The sequence below is a fragment of the Lissotriton vulgaris genome, chromosome 6 (assembly GCF_964263255.1).
Source record: "Lissotriton vulgaris chromosome 6, aLisVul1.2, whole genome shotgun sequence".
NCBI lineage: Eukaryota > Metazoa > Chordata > Amphibia > Caudata > Salamandridae > Lissotriton > Lissotriton vulgaris.
This window is the reverse complement of record NC_141694.1, coordinates 397,318,238-397,339,565: the sequence shown is the minus strand read 5'-3', so window position 1 is coordinate 397,339,565 and position 21,328 is coordinate 397,318,238. Positions and strand designations below refer to the sequence as shown.

General features: G+C 43.6%; 1 protein-coding gene across 1 annotated transcript in view; it reads left to right on the top strand.

Moving 5' to 3' along the window:
• CSMD1 (CUB and Sushi multiple domains 1) overlaps positions 1 to 21,328 on the top strand; it is a 3,932,590-nt gene that overhangs the window by 2,297,577 nt on the left and 1,613,685 nt on the right. The window contains exon 24 of the mRNA XM_086925641.1: positions 18,237 to 18,428. Within this exon, the coding sequence (XP_086781767.1) occupies positions 18,237 to 18,428 (192 nt within the window). The remainder of the gene's footprint in view (positions 1 to 18,236; positions 18,429 to 21,328) is intronic.

The following is a 21,328-nucleotide window of genomic DNA, read 5'->3' as shown; positions in this document are numbered from 1 at the left end:
TCATATTTTCACGCGTATTAAATTGCACAAGAATTGCCCATCCGGGCCTATTTATAGGCACGTAAATCCACTTAATTCCTTGTCATATTTAATCTTCACCCAATGCATTTCGGTCGTGTTAACAACCTTCGCCAGGGGTATCTACAAAGAATTAAAAATATATACATCAGTCCCACATGTTTAACAACTAATAAAACTCGAACCGATCACTCTGTTTTTTAATCCCATGTACTACTTCAAACTCCTCCCGCATGCATCTAAATAAATCATCCAAATCACAACTGACTCACCCTCCATACTCCCCGCAAATTCAAAATGTGAAACACTAATGTGAACCTGTGACCTCCCCATTATTTTAACGCAGTAAACACCACAAAAACTAAAGCTTATTATCTCTCTCGAAACCTCGTGGTTAAACCTAAAATGTTGCAAACAGTATTCCGTAATCCTTTACACGCGTTCCCTAAATTTACTCAACCCTCCCCTAAACAAACTGAACAATCCCCAATGTTTACCTCCGATAGACTGACGGTTTCTCTGACACTCTGCTCGCCCCAAGATTCAAATGCCACATTGAGCGCCACCTCCCTACGCGCATTGCTTTTTAAATCCCACATAACCTTCCCCGCGTGTGCTCAATTCGTATCACATGGCTTACACACCCCGCCCTGGACAGGTTTCAAAAATAAAATAAAAGTGACATGCTACCCTGCATTGCACTGCTAACTCAAGTATTTTAACACCCCATGCTTCCCTTATTTTTGCATAATATGATTCAAAGTGTATAAAAACGATGAAAATCAACAATATAATCACAGTGAAATACATTTCAAAAACATTGGTAATCATTGTCGTTTGGCATATATTTAGGCTGACATTGACTCAGAGAAACCTTGCCATGACACCGTTGTTTCATCTGTTCCAAAGTTTCAGTTCGTGGGGTGCTAACAGGGTCAGAACGGCTCATAGTATTCATTGAATATATGGGCCTGAAACTTGTTGGACTTGATGTGACGGATTAAGATGGATAAACTTTGCAATAAAAAAGATCAATTTGAGTACATTCCGAGTACGTGGATAATTTGATCACAAATGTGTAGCAGGCTGTGCAACTCTTTTGTGACACAAAAACTGAGTGTTGCAACTTCGTGATCATTTTTCATAGGCGCATTTGGAACGGAGCGCAACAAGAGTGTATCCACGCCAAACTGGAATAACTTGGATTAAATGAACTTGCGGATAATTGAAAAGGGTGTGCTTCAGGCCCATATATTCAGTAAAAACACATTATGCCTGGCATCAGCCTCCCCTGCATGTGCGTATCACAAAACACAACAGGCATTAACCATGGGTTATAACCTTAGCATGGGAAACATTAGGCACTGAAGGAGCATAAGTCTCCTCATTATCAGACACCCCTGGAGCCTCTCGCATGAAGCCTAACAGCAGGAAACACACTCAACATGGGGCATTACCCCAGGCCAACAGGACATTAGTTAAGCATAAGTAGAACCATTCCTTGAGAACTCAAGTAACATTTCATTAGGTCGGCCTAGATAACAATATGTATCTTAGATAGATTCTTTATAGCCACCGTTCCTAGGATCAGGACCATTAAAACACATGACCTCCAACTTATAGGGCCCCTACAAGATAGGAACATCGCTCCCTGCTGCAGGGCGGGGTATCAAGAACTCTCCCCTAGCCAGGGGTTAATATTATGCCCCAAAACAGCACAAGGGTCACAGAGTACTTCAGGGGTCTTAAACAGTAGTAACTGGAGCAGTCTCCAGTGCAGTCCAGCGATGGGCCATACAATTCCCGACTTACTGAGTTCCTCGGCCAGACCAGCCCATCAGGGGTTTAACCAGGGCCTACTGAGCCCAGCGGCTGACTCCTGCAGGGAGGGGTGGTCGCGGGGCTGCCTCTCTCTTCAGCCGAGACTCCTTGGCAGCCCCCGCACTCTCCAAGGGGTGGTTCTTGGGTTGTCCGCCCCACGGTGAGACCTTCGCTGCCTCATTCTGCTTAGGGGCACAGTGGGGGCCTATCGGGGAGCCCCGCACCGGTGGAAGAGCTGGTCCCAGGCCTGCAGCAGAAGGAGGGGCTCACGCTCGTCTTCGAGTCCCCTCACCGATGGTCTTGCCGGTCCTGGGGCTTCCAGGGCTTCTCCCGGCATCGGGCCCAATCAGAGGCGGCTACTGCGGGGTGTGACGCCGGCCGCCAATCACAGCCCGGCCGGCGAGGTAGTGCGGCCGAGGAGGCCATTGTCAGAACAGCAAGGGCGGGGCGTGGCCAATGACGCGGCTGGGCACCCCCGTCACGTGAGGAGGTTGCTCCCGGCCTCCCAGGCCTAGCGCGACCAACGGGGATCCCGCGGCGGCCCTCCCTAGGCCTCAGGGGCTGCGGCGGAGAGTAGCGAGATAGGCGCCTGGGCCGCGGCGGTGACTTTCAGGCCCCAGGCGAACTCTACAGCAATACCAGCACAACAACCTGCAGGGGGGCCGCGTCAGTGACGGAGACAGCCTGCAGATGAGCCCCGGCTGCAACGGTGAGTCGGGCAGGCAGCGCTTCACAGGCACAGTGCTTCAGGGGCACACAGAGGAGACCTGGTCTGCGACAGTGAATCAGGCATGTAGCACTTCGTAGGCAACAACAGTTTCCAGAGCCACTGTGCTCGGAGGGGCACAGCTGAAGAGCGCTTTGGAAGTACAGCGCCTAGCAGGTACAGCACTTTAGAAATAGCAGTTAAGGCAATCCAGGGCAAGGCAGCTTAGGCAGGACAGCGTTCTCTGGGTCATAGCACTAGGAAGAGGCACAGCGCTCCTCACAGACCCATGGGGCACAAGGCACAAGGCAGGCTCTGATAGCTGCACAGCGCTCAAGAATGATAGCGCTTTTAGCCACACGCAGCGCTTTGGGATGATAGTGTTTGGGGGCAGACAGTCCCAACAGCAAGCCTCAGGGGCCCCAGGGTAACACTCCTCACCTCCTAGGGGGTCCAGCCAAGCCCCAATATAGCGCTCTCCACTTCAGGGGCTTTTAAGTGTAGCGCTCGCGTGGTGCAAGGTCCCAGCAGCCTCTTGGACCTAGGATGGCGCTTCCTCTTCAGGGGCCAGGTAGCAGAGCAGCAGGCACTACTGGGTAAGGTCAGCAGTCAGTGGGTACTCATCAGGACAGGGCGGTCGGCTTTCACCATCCTCCACTGTAGCGTGGCACTCCTCCTGTACAGCAGTCTGTACTCCTGTAGTGGGACTTCCACTAGCCCTGGGGGACAGCAGAGGGGTTTTGGTTGGGTACAGAGTTCAGCACACAGGCCCAAGTGGCGGTATCCCCTGGCAGCAGGTCTCCTCACGTTTGCTTGAAGCATTGCAGCTGTCTTTAGCAAGAGGCCATCTGCATTTCCTGATATTGTGCTATTATTCACACATAATGCCCTGGGGATGATGGAGCAAGCAGTTTTTTTCAAAGGAAGCCCACATAATAGACTTATGATTGAAGAGAAAATTAGATCAGGGGATAAGGATACCTTAGCATGTGAGTGTGCCATGGGGTACCTTCCCCAGAATAGCTGACTTTGGAAGAGCTTTACGCAAATAAGATGAGCATGAGAGAATACATTTCCACTATGATGGATTTCCATGGTTAAAGGGAACATGAGATAGGTATTATTTGAAGGCATATTCTTGGAGCACTTCTTCATTGTTTTGAGCAGGATAGAAAGGATGCTAAAACTTTTACAATGTATTCCTGAAATCAAACATGGAATCTGTGAACAAACAAAGACGCAAGTCATTTTAAGTGGCCAGAGTTGGTGATCCAAAGTGCATTCAACATATTAAATCATGCTTTAGCAGGTTTCTATTTAACTAGATTACCAGGTTCTTAATACGGTAAATAAATGTACATTCAAATAGAAGCCTATCCAGTCTTATTTTCTGCTCTGAAGACTTACGTGTTTGCAATATTTTAGTGGAGAATGTTACATTTATCAATCCACTGAATTTTTTAGGTTATACATTGCCTCATTTTATACTTTGCTATTCTAGATATGTTGCATTGTGGCCAAAGGGATGCATCTAGTCCCCATGAACAAGAGCCCCTTAAATCCTGGTTGCGAAGAGATGCAGATTCCTGTGATGAGGAATGGGTCGCGTAGCAGAGGCAATGCGAGCCAGGCAAGGCAATGCGTTGCACAGAGGCGGTTCCAGGAATGAGAAGTGTGGGCCATGTTCTTGCGTGAAGATGTGTCATACAGTGGCAGTTCCAAAAGGCTGTGTTGAATGCAAAGTGATATCTTTGCTTAGAGATGTGTCATCCAGTTGCCGTTCCGATGGGCTGTGTTGGTTAAGGCGATGTCCTTATTTGTTTTTTTAAAGTTTTTTACTTGAGCAGAGCATATGGTTCATGATACATTATGTACTAAAAAACAATCATCGATAATCAATAAGGTAGCTTTTCAACTAAAGCAGCTAAGCTTATAGTCATCCAAGAAACAAAGTGCAAAGTGCAAATGTATCTTATTACATAGCAGCAATGAATGAAAAAAGATTTCCTAATACACCTAAAGTGCAAAATCAGTAAGTTGCCGAAGCACTAAACCTACAATCATTTGCCATACAAAGTGCAAAGTGCAGATTTATAAAAATTTAGAGTGAAAAGGAATGAAAAAAAACTACACCTAAAGTGCAATGCCAAAAAAGTGCTAGTGCCTACTCATCAACAATTTATATTAACTCATCATATAAATACAAAATACATAAATCTAACAAATATTTAGAAAAAAAAGATACTAATACTAATAGGCTACAATTTGAGGAAGATGCAAATGTCTCTTAATAAAAAGCTGCTGCATTGGTGTATCACTTCTAGTGTTATGAACTCTCTTTAATCTTCTCTAATTCTTTCAAAAACTTCCAATTTTTTTCAAATTTTTTTGTCGCTCCTACCCTCATGGCGTATTCTTCTTCAAATCTTCGAGTCCTTTTCATTTTATTAAACCATTTGAGCTGGGAAGCAGCTTCCCTTGATTTCCAATTTAGTAAAATTAGGGAGTATGCTACCAAGCTTGAAATAAATATAAAAGATTTTTCCGGTTCAGATAACATTCTTTCCCCTCTACAAATTCCAAATAAAGCGACTTCAGCTTCAATCGGAATTCTCCTTCCAATTGCTTGCTCAACATCTGAAAAGACTGTCTCCCAAAAATTCCTTAATCCTGGACATGAAAAAAAGGTGCTGTACCACCCACCTTCCCCATCTGTTTGGCATCGAAAACACTTGTTTTCAACTCCCGGGAATATTTTACTTAAAGTAGCCAGAGTTAGATTAGAAAGCCATTGTGATATGAAGCCTTCCTTTAGTAATTGGCAGCTCATAATGCTTTACTTCCTAAAGAGCTGACCGACTCCCACTCCTTCCCTGACAGTCTACATCCAGTCTCCAGAGTTATTTTCTCCAGGTGATTGTTTAATACAGGGGCTTGTCCCAACTTATGTAACAATCTATACCAGTTTCCAATCCCTTTTATATTGGCCCCATAAAGGGCTACCGCAAGGTGATTGGGGGAATCCAGCATACAACTGGTGTTTTTTAACAAAGAGACAATTCGTAGATATTCAAGAAAGGTCAGATTCCTATGGCTCTCCGTCCTTGCCAATACTTCCTGCCAGGAAATCGGCCTATTTTGTATTATAAAATGCTTTAGCTCAGACAGTCCAGAACCTTCCCCGATATTTACATGTCTTAATTGTAACTGGAGGCCAAGACTAACACATTCTCTATTTTTTAAATACTGGAGACCAGGCGAGCTATTCCTTTTATAAAAGGACTGAAGTCTGAAAGAATAATCTTTTTGAATTTTATACTGTGTTTTTTTGGGAGGTTTTGAAGTTTTTAAAAATACTGGAGTTGTTGATCCAATTTCCTGTATCATTTTATCTATAAAAAAGCTGTCTATTGTAAAATGTCATCCTATCAAGCCAGACACTAAATCCAGAAACGCGGCCTCATAATATGTTCTTAAATGCGGCATTGCCAAACCCCCTTGCTCTATTGGTAGCTGTAACACATTCAGTTTGACCCTTGGAGCTTTCTTACTCCAAATGAATTGCCTGAATAAAGTATCAATTTCCCTGAAATATGACTGATTTATTTTTATCAGGACATTAGAAAATAAAAAGATTAGCACCGGAAGTATGGACATTTTAATCAGTGATACTCCATCTACTATTGATAAGGGGAGTAATATCCATTGTTCTAACAGTTTCTTGATCTTATCCTTCATTCTCAAATGTTCTTATTTGTGTTAAGTTGGCTGCAAGGGGTGATGCAAACTCCTTGCATTGGGGAATTCATGCTTTTAATCTATTTTTAGTTTCAACAAAGGCAATGTAATGTACCAATTTTAATTAATTGAACAGTACATTATAAGGAGGCAGTTAAATAAGATAGAGACTTTGGTTAAGGAACATCAATTACAGATGGATTGTTTCTCAGAGAATAATAAATGAACATCTACATAGAGAAACCTATCAAAGTAAATTGCACAAAAGGGTATTGTGTAATGATTGAGGAAATGCATGAAAATATAGGCTAAATAGCCTCCAATGGAAGTAAATTATACAATTCTAAAAGGCCTGTGTGTCGTGAAATTCGGATTCAGTCATTTGTAATATTGTTCTCTCTTATCTTATTAGTAGTCGTCAATGCTTAGATATATTGCTTTTAGAATAATGTCACCACACTCTTCATGGAAAAACCCCTGTGAAATCCCACTATTTCAATATGAAGCCTTTTTTACTGATCTATTTGATATAGTTGATATATTTTGGCTCTATGGAGGGAAAGTCTCCATTACTAAGGAAAAGCTGTGACTAACAAAAAAGTGGCAGCTATACACAATAAACAGATGTTCAATAGAAGTACAGTAATTCAAAATGCAGAGCAAAGAGCACGGCAAGACCAATCTTCCCTACCCTCTAATAATAATCACAATCCATGTCTAGGTGAACCACATAAGTCACTAAATTAAACTGTGCCCAACCCTGTGGCTCATACACAGTCAGACTTGACTTACGTGCAATATATAATGTATTTATGCAGCAGTCAAACAGTAATAAAGTGAAAACACATCACAAGAATAATCACAAACCATTTTCGAAAACATAAAAGAGAGGCAATTTTATTAAATAAAAAAAACACAAAAATGACATAAATCCATTCAGTAGAACTAAAGTTATGATTTAAAAAAAATGTTAGGCAGAGCCAAAAAGTGCAAAGCACCAACTTCAGCTATCAGATTGCACCGGATCAGCACAAAGTTTAGGCTGACTATGATGGGCTGCGGGCTGGGTCCAGGAACAGGTTCATCCTTCTGGAAGTTTTACCTCCTGCTTTGATGCCAAGATAGTGCAGCACAGATGTGCACAGCTCGGCATTGTCCGACATTTAGCTGTGTGGGGCCGGATAAGGCTTACAGTCAGGAGATGGGCGGCGCTGCAGGGCTCTGAGTTGCTCTGCTTGAGATCCACTGAAGACTGGTGCTGTGTTGCAAGGCCCCGCATTGCTCTCCACTGTCCTGCATTGGTCCAGTAAAGCCTTGAGTTAAGCAGAATGAAGTCATATCTGATTCCATCCAAGGATAGAGAACCTGAGGACTGCATTTGTTGCTCAGAATTCATTCCCACAGAGGCCAGCAGAGCTGACCATGTCAGGTCCAGTTTGGACTGGTCAACTGGAATGCAGGAAAGACCTATGGAAGCTTGTTGTGTCTCTGTAGCTCAAACAGGAGGTCTGCCAACTAATGTTTGGAGTCACGTCTAGGCTACTTGGTTCAGTGCACGCAGGTTCAGTCTTCCTTTTGGCTTCAGGCAACTGGGCCCTCTTTCTTCTGAGTCTCCACACGTTCAGGAGTGTTCTGATTTAAGGTTCTGTGGATACCAATTTTATAGAAAACACACAAAAGGTGATGGGTGGAAAACGTGCAATAAGTCTAACCACTGGCAATCGCTCAGGTTAGCATCAAAACCCACTGCTCTTTTTCCTACCATGCCACCCCAGTTTGGGCCCAGCCATGTGCAAATCTCTCTTGACTCTGCTCCAATCGAAACAGTCCAGCCCCAGCTGCCATGCCAGGTCCTCCAGGAACTGGAACACTAGCAACCCAAGACTGGTTCGCCCTGGGCTGCTTGTGCTCTGGTCCAGAGAGGGGCTTTCTTGGCAGCTTGAGGTGGACTGCTTCTATGGCAACAGGGTCAATACTGATTTCCATATGGCTGGGTCAAATCTGAGGTAGCAAAAGAACGATTGATTGCAATGCTACCTTGCAAGATTGCAAGTATTTTGATTATTTGCAAGCATCATCCTATCAAGTTTTGTGTGTTTGATGTAATGCTCTATGTGGTCAAGGGTATGGCCAAATGTGGTTCCCTTGCTCAAGGTACCACTGGTACAAAGCTATAACCGACTAAAGAGACCCAATTAGGGCAAAACCATGTGGGTTGCTTGTGTTCAGCTTGACAGTTCTTCCTGGACTGTGCCTATTGAAGCATGCTGAAAACTGATTTGCATATGGCCAAGTCAAATTGAGGTGGCATGGTGGGCAAAAGAATAATGGGTTGGAATGTTACTTGAGTGATTGCCAGTCGTTAGACTTATTGCAAGATCCTCTTATCACCTTTTATGTGTTTGATGCCACTTTTATACCCAGTCAAGAAACCCCAAATGGCCTTGACTCTACTCACTAAGGCTGAGTCACTATAAGAACAAAATGAAACAATTGCCAGTACTGAGCAAAACTCATAAACTTGTTTAATAACCAGAACCTAAGAGTGAATCATATAGGTTTTACTATGCCATCAATTATTTTATTCAGCAGATATGTTTCAAATCACTTTCTCGACAGTGCTTTATATACATGTGCATTAACAATGAATACAAAAAGGGGGGATATATACACAAGACAACATTTCAGAATCCACAATTCACCAAGACACCACACATTCAATGCACTCCATCAAGCATTCCTCCATACAAATTCAACAAACACTTACACCAGATACTCACACCATCCAAACGCCACACCAGGACTTTTCTCCCAACATTATACAATAACTTTAGAGTGGACCCAGACCTGGAGGACTACATTCATACTACCAAATTCAAAAAAAACCAAAATAAATGGAAAAAAGCTCTCACTAGGGTGCAGAAATAATTTCAAATTAGCCACAGTTTCCTTTATCCAACAACTATTTCACTACACCAGTGAATAGATTACATAACATGGTTTCTTTGACAAGGCAAAAAAGGTTGACACGTTTCAAACCCATATGTTTTTATAAGGTTCTCATCAGGACCATGAAGTTCTTATTCAATATGCAGACCCAGGCTGCAGTCTCACAGCAATGTCGATTGTTTTTTAAATCAAATGGGGGTCTTGTGTGTATCCTTCCTGATTATGCGTGCCGATTCAGAAGGGACCTGAAAGGATGGCAAGAAGTCCATCAGTGCTTAAATCCATGTATCCAATTTTAACCCCTTCGATGCTCATGACGGAACGGTTCCATCATGATCATCGGTTGAGCTGTGCTCATGACGGAACCGTTCCATCATGACCACGCCCATTTCCATTAGGGCTCAGCACCGGCAGTAAATCTTACCCGCACTGATGAGGTTAAAGCCAATCTTAGATTCTATATTCTGTTTAGGAAAAGCACCGTACACATCCTCAGAGTCTGGCATGTGACGACCAGTCCCACAATGAATGATGGGACTTTTATACCCAGTGGCAGCCTGTGGTTTAGGTCACCCCTTTGCTAACCCTAAACCTGGTTCTGTTCGGGTTCTCTCTTTCCCCTAAATGTTGCTCCTGTCTATCTAGTGAAAGAAATGGCAGCCAGGCCCAGATGTAAGTTGCATTTATAAGTGACAGGGTAGATGTTTTGGTGGTATGCAGTGGTGGGTTTATTGGTTCTAGACGAAAGAAGTCAATACATCATGCCTACGAAATTGGTAGAATTTGCCAAATCCGTGTTACTCTTGTAACATGGAGTTCTGACCCAATTCTGCCAATCACCATGTGCCAGAAACATTTTCCTCATGAGGCTCCAGACGTGCAAGATGGCGAGTGAGATTTGTCGATCGCGGGTCAGAGGGCTGCTTTCTGAGAAAATGTGCTGCTCCTCTAGTACATTTTGTTCTCAAGTGGCAGCAAAATCAACTTGATTGCCCTGCTCTCTTGCGGACCACATGATGACGTTTGTGCAGATAGTGTTCAGTGATGCTTGTGGTACTGGCACTAAATTGCCGTGCGATGTACATATTTTCCAACTGTTGGTAGAATTCTGCAGAATCGAGTGGAGTTTTTATGTAACACCACGGAATCCCACTCCTAGTAATATACCAGATTATGTATAATATTCATATTTACATGACTGTGGTAGGGCTAGGTATAAGTATATGGTCATATGGTTAGGCTCGCTATTGCAAGGAAGTGGATTAGGTTTTAACATTTAACTTATGAATTTGTTTTTAATTTCATTTGGAGGAAGAAGGGTAAGATGCTGAAAGGTTAAGCCCTGGAGTTGACACTTTATGGGCGAGTGCAGTATTTGACTGGCAGGTGGGTGATTCAGGAGTTTCATATGACCATGTGTTGTAGAAGGACCAAGAGGTATACAGGTGTAGAGGGACCTTGTGGCATACAGACTATAAAGAGCATGATGAGACAGAGAACGCATTGCTTGAGAAATTGGGTGGTTGACTTTATTAACAGCTGTGGAGAGGTCAAAGAGAAAATTTGAGTAGAAGGCAATGTAATAAGGACTGCTGGAGATGTGTAGATACCCATTTCATGCAGAAGAGCTAAAGGAAACCTTTAGTCCAGTGGAAAGATGTTATGTAAATTGGATAAACTACAGGAGAGTATTAGTTGATATGATTTGTAATCAGGAGTAGTACAATTGAAGATTTCAAATACACAAAGTAGGACCTAGAGAGGAACCAGAGAGACTGAAGTGGTGAAAGGACGAGGACCTTGAGTAATTATTTAATTATTTGGAAGGTGAAGAAAAGATGTAGGATGTAAATTACTGATGGTGAGAATAAATAGATCATTTGTTATGGAAGAGGGAGGTTAGCAGGTCAGAGATATTCTGTTGATGAGGTTTGAAACAGGTGATGTGGCTGAGAGAATACGTAAGATAATCTTGTTTGTAGTACTCATACTCGGATACTTCTTGTGATAAAAGGTTATGGACAAGGATTGTGGGTGCTACTGATCTACAAGAGTGCACTTTTTGAATTTGATCCTCCATATTTAGAATCTATTGTAAAAACAAATGATGACAATTATCCAGTTCATTTTCAATTCAGAAAGCATACAATTAACCTCACTTACCAGTAGATAGAATAGCCCTGTCTTTCTTTTTATGAATTGATCCTGTATAACATATATTTAGTTAGCATCCATTGAAAACTATGTGGTTTCTAGTTGTCTTTTAGCTACATTCTAAATCCTAAACTCCACGACTTTTATAGGATTTGCCTTCAATAGAATGTGCTGTAGAGATGACATTGAGCGACCGCAGAAGTGGTGGGCAGGGGAGTACTGAATGTGGGTTTTGTTCTTCCTACTAGCCGTAATGTCAGAGCTCTGTTTCTTGGAAAGATAGACTGGTCATAAAGTTTTATCAAATTTAGATATATGTTTTAAAATGTGAAATATTACCTGTCTGACATTTAGCAGCGGTGTATAGAAAATGGTGATTTGCATCTCCCTGCTTAGATACCTGTGGTTCACTTATCATTGTCACTTCTCAAAACTATCTCCTCTGTTACTGAGTCACCTTCATTCTGGCTCTAGTGCATCCACACAAAAGATGCAGGAAGTTTGCCACCCTCCCAGGTCATATCCATTTGTAAGAGAGTAATAGAATACTTTGAGCGGAGCCCATCCTCAGATTGGTGGAACCACTCACAGTAGGAAAGAAGGAACACAAGGTGCCTGGGGGGGAGTCTTTCTTTGATCATTGAGTATGAGTTACTTTATCTCATAGCTTATGCTTGGTATATGAACAGTGTCCCACTGCCAAACTAATTGTGTCAAGAAAATGCAAATGTTACCTTGCTCAAGAAACTTCACTAATCATAGATTATCATCACTGTGTATATTAACCTGCATAACCGTTCTGAACAGAGAAGTGCCTGGTGCACATGAAGTTAAAAAGACGTTTCCTTCACACTGATCTGAATAATTCCTGCCCCCCCTGAGTATTTGGAAAATAAGGCTCCAGGTTTGAAATCATGAAACCCAAACCTTTCCCACGTACACAGTTGCTAGACTTTTACAGCCTGTCAAGGAAATATGTGCCCTTGCACAGACAGGAAACCGGCTTGCCTCGTGGATCATTGCTTCTAGAAGGTGCTTTTACCTGATACAGAAACAGACACTAGTTGTGGCTAGACGTTTCTTCACCTTCCTCTCATGAAATGTCTTCCTTTTGTCTAGGAAGTGAAATATGCCATTTAACTCTAAGGGACTAGAACTGCTGCTGAGGAATTCAGGTCCCAACTCCAACTGAACATTGTTCTGTGAAACTAAACTGAAGTTATTTAAAGCTTTCCTGCAACTTGAACCCAAGTCTGATGTCCAGGAATTTGTTCCTGAAATAAGTCTATTCTAGAACCAGGAAAAAAGTTACAAAAATGTTTGTAGAAAAGGGAATTTAAAAGTTATTCCTTTGAAAAGAAAGGGAGATGTGTTCGTTGAACATATTGCTGGTTTGGTGCTGTTGCACTTTTACAATTTGCATTTTTTCTCTGAAAAACCTTGTTGTTTGTGCCAATATATGAAGAGTGGTCCTGGTATTCCTGACAGAAATGAGTTTACCTATATGAGACCAGATTGATGTGGCTTTCTAGTCATTCAGTGAAGGCGCTCATCTCAAGACTGCTGCATCCCAGTACTGCAGATTAGCAATTCATGTTCCTTTTCATATATACATTTGACTGTTTGTACGACAGTTTTATTCCTGCTGCAAAATAAGAAAATTATTAACTGTTCTTCATCTGCAAGTTTTATAACACTTTTTGCTACAACCATATGTTCTACTATACCTTTCTCATCTGTTTGGGGTGTCCAATTACAAGTGCCTCTTACAGCGCTTAAGTGGAATACTATCTGACCAGAGAGTGGTGTAAAACCAAATGCTGTCCAGCCCCTTTGGACTGTGGTGAGTGTAGGAAACTGGACTTTTTGTTGCAGTTGTCCCTCCACTTGTTGCCCCCATTTTAGCTGCTGGATGCTGGTTTTCAACTCTGACAGTCCACTGAGGCCTGCTAACCAGACCTCAGTGCTAGTGCTCCTTCCTTAAAAAAAAAAGTGATGGCTGATCTACTATTGGCAAAGGACTTTAGCACCCCTGTAAGCCCCTACTAAATGGTACCTCTGGTACCTAGGGAAGGAGTACTAAAAAAGGTCCCAAGAGGATGCAGCATATCTTATGCCACCCTAAGGGACTCACACATAAATTCTAAACAGACTGCCATTGCAGACTGGGTGACCTGGTGCAAACCTTCTTTGAAAACACGACATGACACACTCCTGTGTGCCAAGCCAAAGACACTGCATGGGCTATCTGTATGTCACCACTACAGAAGGTGTTGGTGCTACTTTGGACCTTGGTTCATACTCACCTTTAGTCCAGGAGAACAGTCCTGTAAGTTGTTGACAAATGCCCGAATGCAGTACATGTTTCTCCCCATTGGATAATATTATGGCTCCAGATAGTGCACTGTAAACTTGTTAAATATATAAGAATGCATACCTCGAAAAGTACTTACCTGAGTCAAATGATCTTGGTATCTAAATTAATTTAAAAAAAGTTTTATTTTTATAAATTGGTGTCGGATTTCTTCATTGATACATGTCTCACTTAACTGCCTTTGTGTGTGCACTGAATGCCTAGCACTACCCTCTGATATGCCTAACTACTCGCCCACACTACCACAAAAGAGAGCTTTTGAGTGTCATTCGCACCTCTGTAAATCAGTTGCAGTTTGCCTGGTCTCTTTACACAGTGTACCTCTTTTTTTGTCCACTATACAAAGAGCCACCTTTTTACAATGATGGGGAATTATATCTCCAGAATCTCACAGAAATTCATAGAATTTAGGCTGATGGGGTCACATAAAGGAATGGGGCTCGCCCGCACTGCAGAGGTTGCAGTTAGCTGCATTATGTTTCTGTATATGACGTCACCATTAACCACAAATTCTTCCATATATCACTTCCTAAAATTCATATCATGGCTTTGCTGGTTAACATGATATGCAGCACTCTTTTCGAAGGTAGAAGAGAGTCCAACAAGTCAGTGCGATCGCATTTACGCTTTAAATCAAGATGCAGTCTTTATTATTTATTTCTTTATTTCTTTATTTTGAAAGTTTTCTTTAGTGCGAACATGACTACCGGGGGTATCAGGGAGCTTTACACTTCATACATTGAGAGGAATACAGATACATGCAATAAAAACAGAACCAACAAACTAGAAGATACAAAGTCATGTAGAGCAAAGGGAATCCTGTGGCCCGTAACAGCTGGGCCAACAAACTGCGACTGTGACCTCAGTATCCACTTGAATAGCCAGTCAGAGGTAGAAATGTCTTCATCAAGAGCACTTTGACTTCCCAGCTTCCAATGGAAGGGATCACCCTGACTTCAGGGGGGAGGGAGTTCCAAATCCTCTGTGCTATACCGGAGATGTCTCGAATATAGGTTTTTTTCTTCTTTAATTTTTGCGGTTTGAGCAAGAGGGTACTGGCGCTTCTGGAGGCTGTCTCACCACATGAGAGCTCCAGTTTCTGAGCAAGGTACAGAGGGGTATTGAAGTGAATGGCTTTGTGTGCCATGCAAGCAATTTTTAATTGTATCCGAGCTTCATAAGGGAGCCAGTTCAAGGACAAAACTTCAGGGGTGATATGGTCATATTTTTTGGTGCCTGTTCCGAGCCTAGCAGCTGAGTTGAGGGCAGCCCTAAAAGGAGCAGTCTTCACTATAGGTAGGCTGCAAAGGGTTGTTTACAAAGTACACTACTACGGCTGACCCTTAGTTCAGCACCTCAAATCCTGCACGATACATATTAAAGTCCTGTGCACAACTCTTCCGGAATCTTCCGCAGAAGGACTCCACTGGGATACAGATAAGAAATTTCTAAAATGATGGAAGGTGCACCAGCATAAAAGTCCAACATCAAATATGGAAGTCCTTTATGTTTCTTTTATTCTTTTAGTACAACATGCAGTCAGTCATCAGCCAACACAACGTCAGGCGGAGTTGCTGGTTATACCTCCAGGTCCTCTCAGATCATTTGGGCTGGATTTGTAATTTCTGGGACTTGTATCACGGAGCCTCCAGATGGGATTCACTGGTACTGAGATGCATTGGCACTGAGATACATTGGCTGAGATGAAACTTTTTAACCCAAGGCTCACGCTCATGATATAGATTGCTGTGTACGATTATACTAATGTTGGGTACAAACCCTGAATATTACACACCTACACACATTATATAGAGCGCTGTGTACTGCTAGTCATTCCCTAGAACCCCCTCTAGTGGAGGCCTTTAGGGACTGTACCTATACCCTCTTGCTTTCTGACTCATGGCTGATTACTACAATTAAATAATTTTGCCCTGAAGAAGTTATTTTGTAAAGAACGAAACGCGTTGGCTGATGTCTGACTGCATTTTGTACTATAAGAATAAAAGAAACATAAAGAACTTCCGTATTTGATTTTGAACTTTTTTGCTGGTGCACCTTTCATAATTTTAGAAAAGGCTGCAAAGGGTTGCGCTACCATAGTCCAGCTTTGATATCATTAAGGTTTGCACTGCCACCTTTAGGTCATGAGCAGGGAGGTAAGGTTTGAGTTTCCTTAGAATGCTGAGTTGGAGGTTCGCTCCTTTGGATAGGGAGTGAATGTGCTTCTGAATGTTCAGACTTTTGTCTAACATAATTCTCGGAGAGGTTGCAGAATCAACAAGGTTCGGGCTACAGTTAAGAGCAGTGAGATGATTCAACCATTTTTGGATGTATGTAAGAAAAGGAGGTATCCCCGACTAAAGTTCCTAATTCGGGATCTCTATACTATTTGGAAAAACAGGAAATTAGGAACATACATTTCATATGGACATGGACTGACAACAGAAATTAGTGACTATGGATTGGCAATGTGCATAGTAGAAAAAATATATATTTTATTTAGTAGTATTCTTGAAAATGAGATTTTTTTTATTATTTATAAATATATAATATTGTAAACATTCATTATTTTAGACCCAACTGTGGATCTCTTACTGTGCAATTTATAATCTTTTTCTCTAGGTCAAAGTACATTTCAATATAATTATACCGTAGATAAATAGATCAAAAGAAGTGCAAAAATACAAAATAGCTTAATATTGATCTGAGAACATGGCTAGAAGTAATTGGTAATTGATTTAGGTCATGAGCAGGGAGGTAAGGGTTGAGTTTCCTTAGAATGCTGAGTTGGAGGTTCGCTCCTTCGGAGAGGGAGTGGATGTGCTTCTGAATGTTCAGACTTTTGTCTAACATAATTCTCGGAGAGGTTGCAGAATCAACAAGGTGCGGGCTACAGTTAAGAGCAGTGAGATGATTCAACCATTGTTCGATGACTGGAGATTACTTTTGCGGTGTAATAAGTAGGAATTCTGTTTTGATAGCGCTTAACTTCAGGTGGTTGGTGTCAGCCAGTTTTGAGTTTCCAGTAACACTGAATTGAGGGACCAGATGTCCTCAAGGGAGGCGATCTTAAGGTAAAGTTGGGTGTCATCTGCATACATGTGATAGTGAATGCTGTAGGATCTCAGAATTCATATCAGAGGCTCCATGAACAGGTTAAAGAGCGTGGGTGAGAGTGCTGAAACCTGGGGGATACCCAGCGTGACCGGCGAAGGATGAGAGAGGGACTGGTTCACCTTGAAGCTTTGGGATCAGTCATGAAGGAATGAGGAGAACCAGTTTAGTACGGGCCCAGACAGACCCATTCTATGTTCAAGGAGGTCAATTAGGTTATCATGTTTGACGGTGTCAAATGCTGACGAATGGTGGAGAAAAGTCAGAAGGCAAGATTCATTTTGATCCAACATTCTTAGCACATCATCGACAATGTGAGTTAACGCAGATTCTGCATTATGACCTGGGCGAAAACCAGATTGACACTGGTCCAGGAGTTGGAAGTGATCGATGTGGTTGCAGAGTTCGGCGAGAATACATTTCTCCAGGAGCTATGCCAACGTGGGAATTTAGAGATTGGGCGAAAGTTGTGAAGGTCCGTGTGATCTGCAGAGGGTTTCTTTAGGATCAGGGTAACTTGCCTCGCTTTTAGACAATCCGGAATAGCACATTGCTGAAGGGATACCTTGACGATCTTAGTCCAAAGTGGGAGTTAGGAGGTTGCAGGCCAGCTAATTGTACTCAATTTTCTACTACAAAATGAATGAATAATATAGTATTATGTACTATTAGTGTAATGAAAAAAGAAAATAAAGAAAGCTGACCACCAAACAGCATCCAAAAGGACGACTTGCCCCAAGTATCTCGCACTGATTTTGCCACCTTTGCAGCTAGGGGCCAAAGGCAGAGCCATATGTCACAAAAAGCTACCAGGGTCGCAGCTGAGACCCCTGGCGATCCATTAATGACATCCATGCAGGCAGCATGGTTATAACAAAACACTTCCATATGTCTGCACAATAGGCAGCAGTAATGGATAATGAAAACAAGTATCTCTGTATTTATTATTACCAATCTTTCACTGTACTACAATCTCTCTTGGCAATGCTATTCTACTAGGTTGTCTAAAATGTTTCAAAACACAAACTACAACAACAACACCACAAATTATGTCTCTGGGATTTCCGGTTTCATTGCAGATGTGCCACTGGAGCATGGCATGCACCAAGAGAGCTTCATGATGCTTTGCTACGCAAATACTGAACTAGGATATAAAAGTGAAGTTAGTCATTATGTGGTTGTGCTTGGTATCCTTCTTGTCTATAAATGGTCTGCTGTCAGGCCTACTTACCGTAAAGGTTCACTGACTCACTCTATTTGTAATTCAATGTCATACTGTTACTTCATATTTGTGTTATTGCATGTTCATTTTCAATCATATCGTTCTATAATGATTTCTGGTAATTTATTTTCTTTCCATAGGCTTTGACCTTGTTAAATGTGAGAACCCTGGGGTTCCGCATTATGGTTACAAAATCAGAGATGAAGGGCATTTTGCTGAAACTTCAGTATTATACAGTTGCAATCCTGGGTACACGATGCATGGGAGCAACAATATCACATGTTTAAGTGGAGATCGAAGAGTGTGGAATAAACCTGTACCAACATGCATAGGTAAGACTACAGAGTTTCTTTTCACGACAGGTGTGAGTTTTATTTTTCTTTATCTAAGAAAAATGGTCATCTTTCCATTTGATTGCGCATAACTGCAATGTACTTCATGTGTAGCATAACCTCACATGTCATCAATAGTTCAGGTTGAGGGCTTCCACATATGGAAGGTCAGCAGCAGCAGCAATAGTGCAGACCATCTGAGCTCTAGCAGATCCTTCACTCTTGTCTCCAGCCAAGACGAACTGGACTGTATTTAGCTCTACACTATGGAATCACCCAAAGTTTGTCCAAGTAGTTCCAAGTAGTTCAAAGTCCAAACGATGTTCAGTGCACTGCAGGGCTGCTCACACTTTCACTGCTGAAATCAGTTGCATTCACTGCATGGCTGCATTTAGGAAATGTTGCCAATTCAGGCTGGGCCACAACTTTTCTCTTCACACAGCCTGGGAAGAGTGCCAGGCTCCTTTCCAGGGAGTTGCTGTGCCGGTAAAATGAGTGGACCCGCTCCAGATAGGCCTTGTAACAAAAACGAACAGGGTAAGAGATGCTGAGGCCTATGGCTGAATTGGACTGTGAGACTCGTGGCAAGGCTCTGATGTTAGGAGGAATGTAAAACTCATACTCTTCAGCAGATGAGATGACCATCTGTCTGTGTATTAGGGAGATATACTGTGAGCGGTGTTGGCAGCATACCGTTTGTTAACCAATAGTATTGAACAGGCCTTTTTCCCTGTTCAAAGTGAGCGGGTGTTGCACGCAGGCCTGCCTATGTAACGTGTTGCTGTCATAACCTGCCCAAACACTGCACTGACATCCCTTTATGTAAGTAAGGAGTGCATGTATGTATGGTGAATGGTAATAGGACATCATGTTTCAAGTGTGTTGTTGGACTTGGCCATTTTGGCAGGTTCACCCCAAAACTTTTTGTGTTCTCCTAGCCTGTCTCTGTAACCTGGTGTTGGTGATTTTAGGCATCTGCGCACTTTAGCACTGTGGTCCAGTGTAAAGTGCGTGTGATCTCTGTGTATGTGTGGTGAGATGGGCCAGCATTGGGAACATCCTTGGTCCCTGGTAGTTCCTGGTGTGAGAGGAGTGCAGGGGTGAGTTTGGTGCAAACTTGTGAGAATAAATGCTGCGCAATGGTGTGCGCAGATTAATTGTGACTAGTGGTGACTAGTGGTGAAGTGCCACTTTTAGAAGTCGGCATTTCTGTGTGCAGTGTATGCCTGCCTGATGTGAATTACATGTCTGACTTGTGATTGACAGGGGCTGGCTGGTGTGCTTGGCTCCAGGAGCCAGGATGGGTCTGCCCGGTGGTGAATAGGGAGATCTGCATGTAGATGGGAGGGAGGAGTTGCACCTGGGACCTGAATAGGGCTGTGCCTTCCCTCCACAATGCTGGCTCCACCCCCTGTGGTGCGCCTGATGGCCCTAGCGTGTCCTGTTAAAGGGAGAGAGGGGCTGATCAAAACAAAGTGCTCAGGAGTTCCCCTGAACCAGTTGTAGCTGGTTTTCCCATTGCTTGCACCTTTGAGAACAAAGGATGTAGGTGTATAAAAGAAGGGGCTGTGACCCCATGTGTGTGTTCTGTTTCTGGGTCCTGAACCTGTGGGGTGTGCTGCTGATGGGGCCCAGGGAGCCAGCCAGGAGGGCTTACCTCCCTGGTCCCTGCATTGCCTCTTTTTCCTTCCTGGACTGATTTGTTTGTCTGCAGAGCCCCTTCCCCTATGGGGCCTTACTTTGGATGGCCCTTGGGCCTTGTTTTACATTTTTTTAGGAACGCCGTATTGGCACTGAGGAGCGCTCCTGTTTTTGACCTGCAGCACTGGGCTGCGATCCTCTTCGAGGGAATCCCGACGTAGGGATTCCTATGCTTTTGCCGACTTTGCAGCGGGTGCCCACCCCACGTCATGGCTGCATCTGAGGTAGACTTTTGAATGTTGGTGTCCACCCCGCTTTTTTTGCCTTTAACGCGGGTGCCCACCCCGCTGCTGCCTTATTTAGTTTGAGGGAGCCTACCTCTCATTAATAAGAAGAAGCTTCTGCCGCAGCTCGCCTGGTTGGGGGCGAACGTGTGGGATGGAAGCAGGAAGAGAATGCGAAGGAAGGAGGGCTGCATGTACAGAGGAGGACAGGAGTTTACCCCGCCTACACAAGCCCTTAGAGGAAGTCCCGAGTCCCATGATGGGGCACGGGTAAAGCAGGGAGTACCAAAGGGCGGAGGCAGGTTGGCGGGGCTGCTGTGAGGAGAGGGAAGCCCCGCAAGTGCTGCAGACCCCCGCCAAGAGTCTCCTCTGCAGGGGAGAAGCTCTGAGTGCCGGTCCTGCCGTAGAGAGGAGAGGGAGTCCCCACGGAGTGGGGGCTTTCCTGACGCACGGTGAAGCGAAGAGACCGCCACCAGAGGAGGGAAGAGGAGCCCCTCTGGACCCGTCCAGTAAGAGGGTGCTCGAGGGGGTTCCATTTTTGGTTGCTTTCGAGGGGCAGTGACTATTTCCTTACGGGTCCCCGTGGGGCTTGGAGGCATTCCTGGTGATGGAGAGAGTCAGAGCGGCCCGTGAGTTCAGTGGGCCGCTCCAATAATGGGCATAGTTGCTTTCAGTTGCCCTGATGACCTAGAGGGCAGCTGACAAGTGGGACTTATTTGTCTCCAGGGCCAGAGGGGCCCGTGGTTGCCCCAGTTGTGGGTATATTCATTTTAAAAGCTAGATGGCTCCAGCGTTTTGGCATGTTTTGTTTCCGAGCCTGCGGGCTCCAACAATGGGTGCAATTATTTCCCAGTTGGCCCAGAGGGGGCACAGGTATTCCCCCATGGTGGGAAACAGTGGTGCCCACATTTTTGCGGTATTAAGAGAGTCCCTAAGAGGGACAGAAGCAGCACAGTGGTGCCAAGTCTCCTTGGA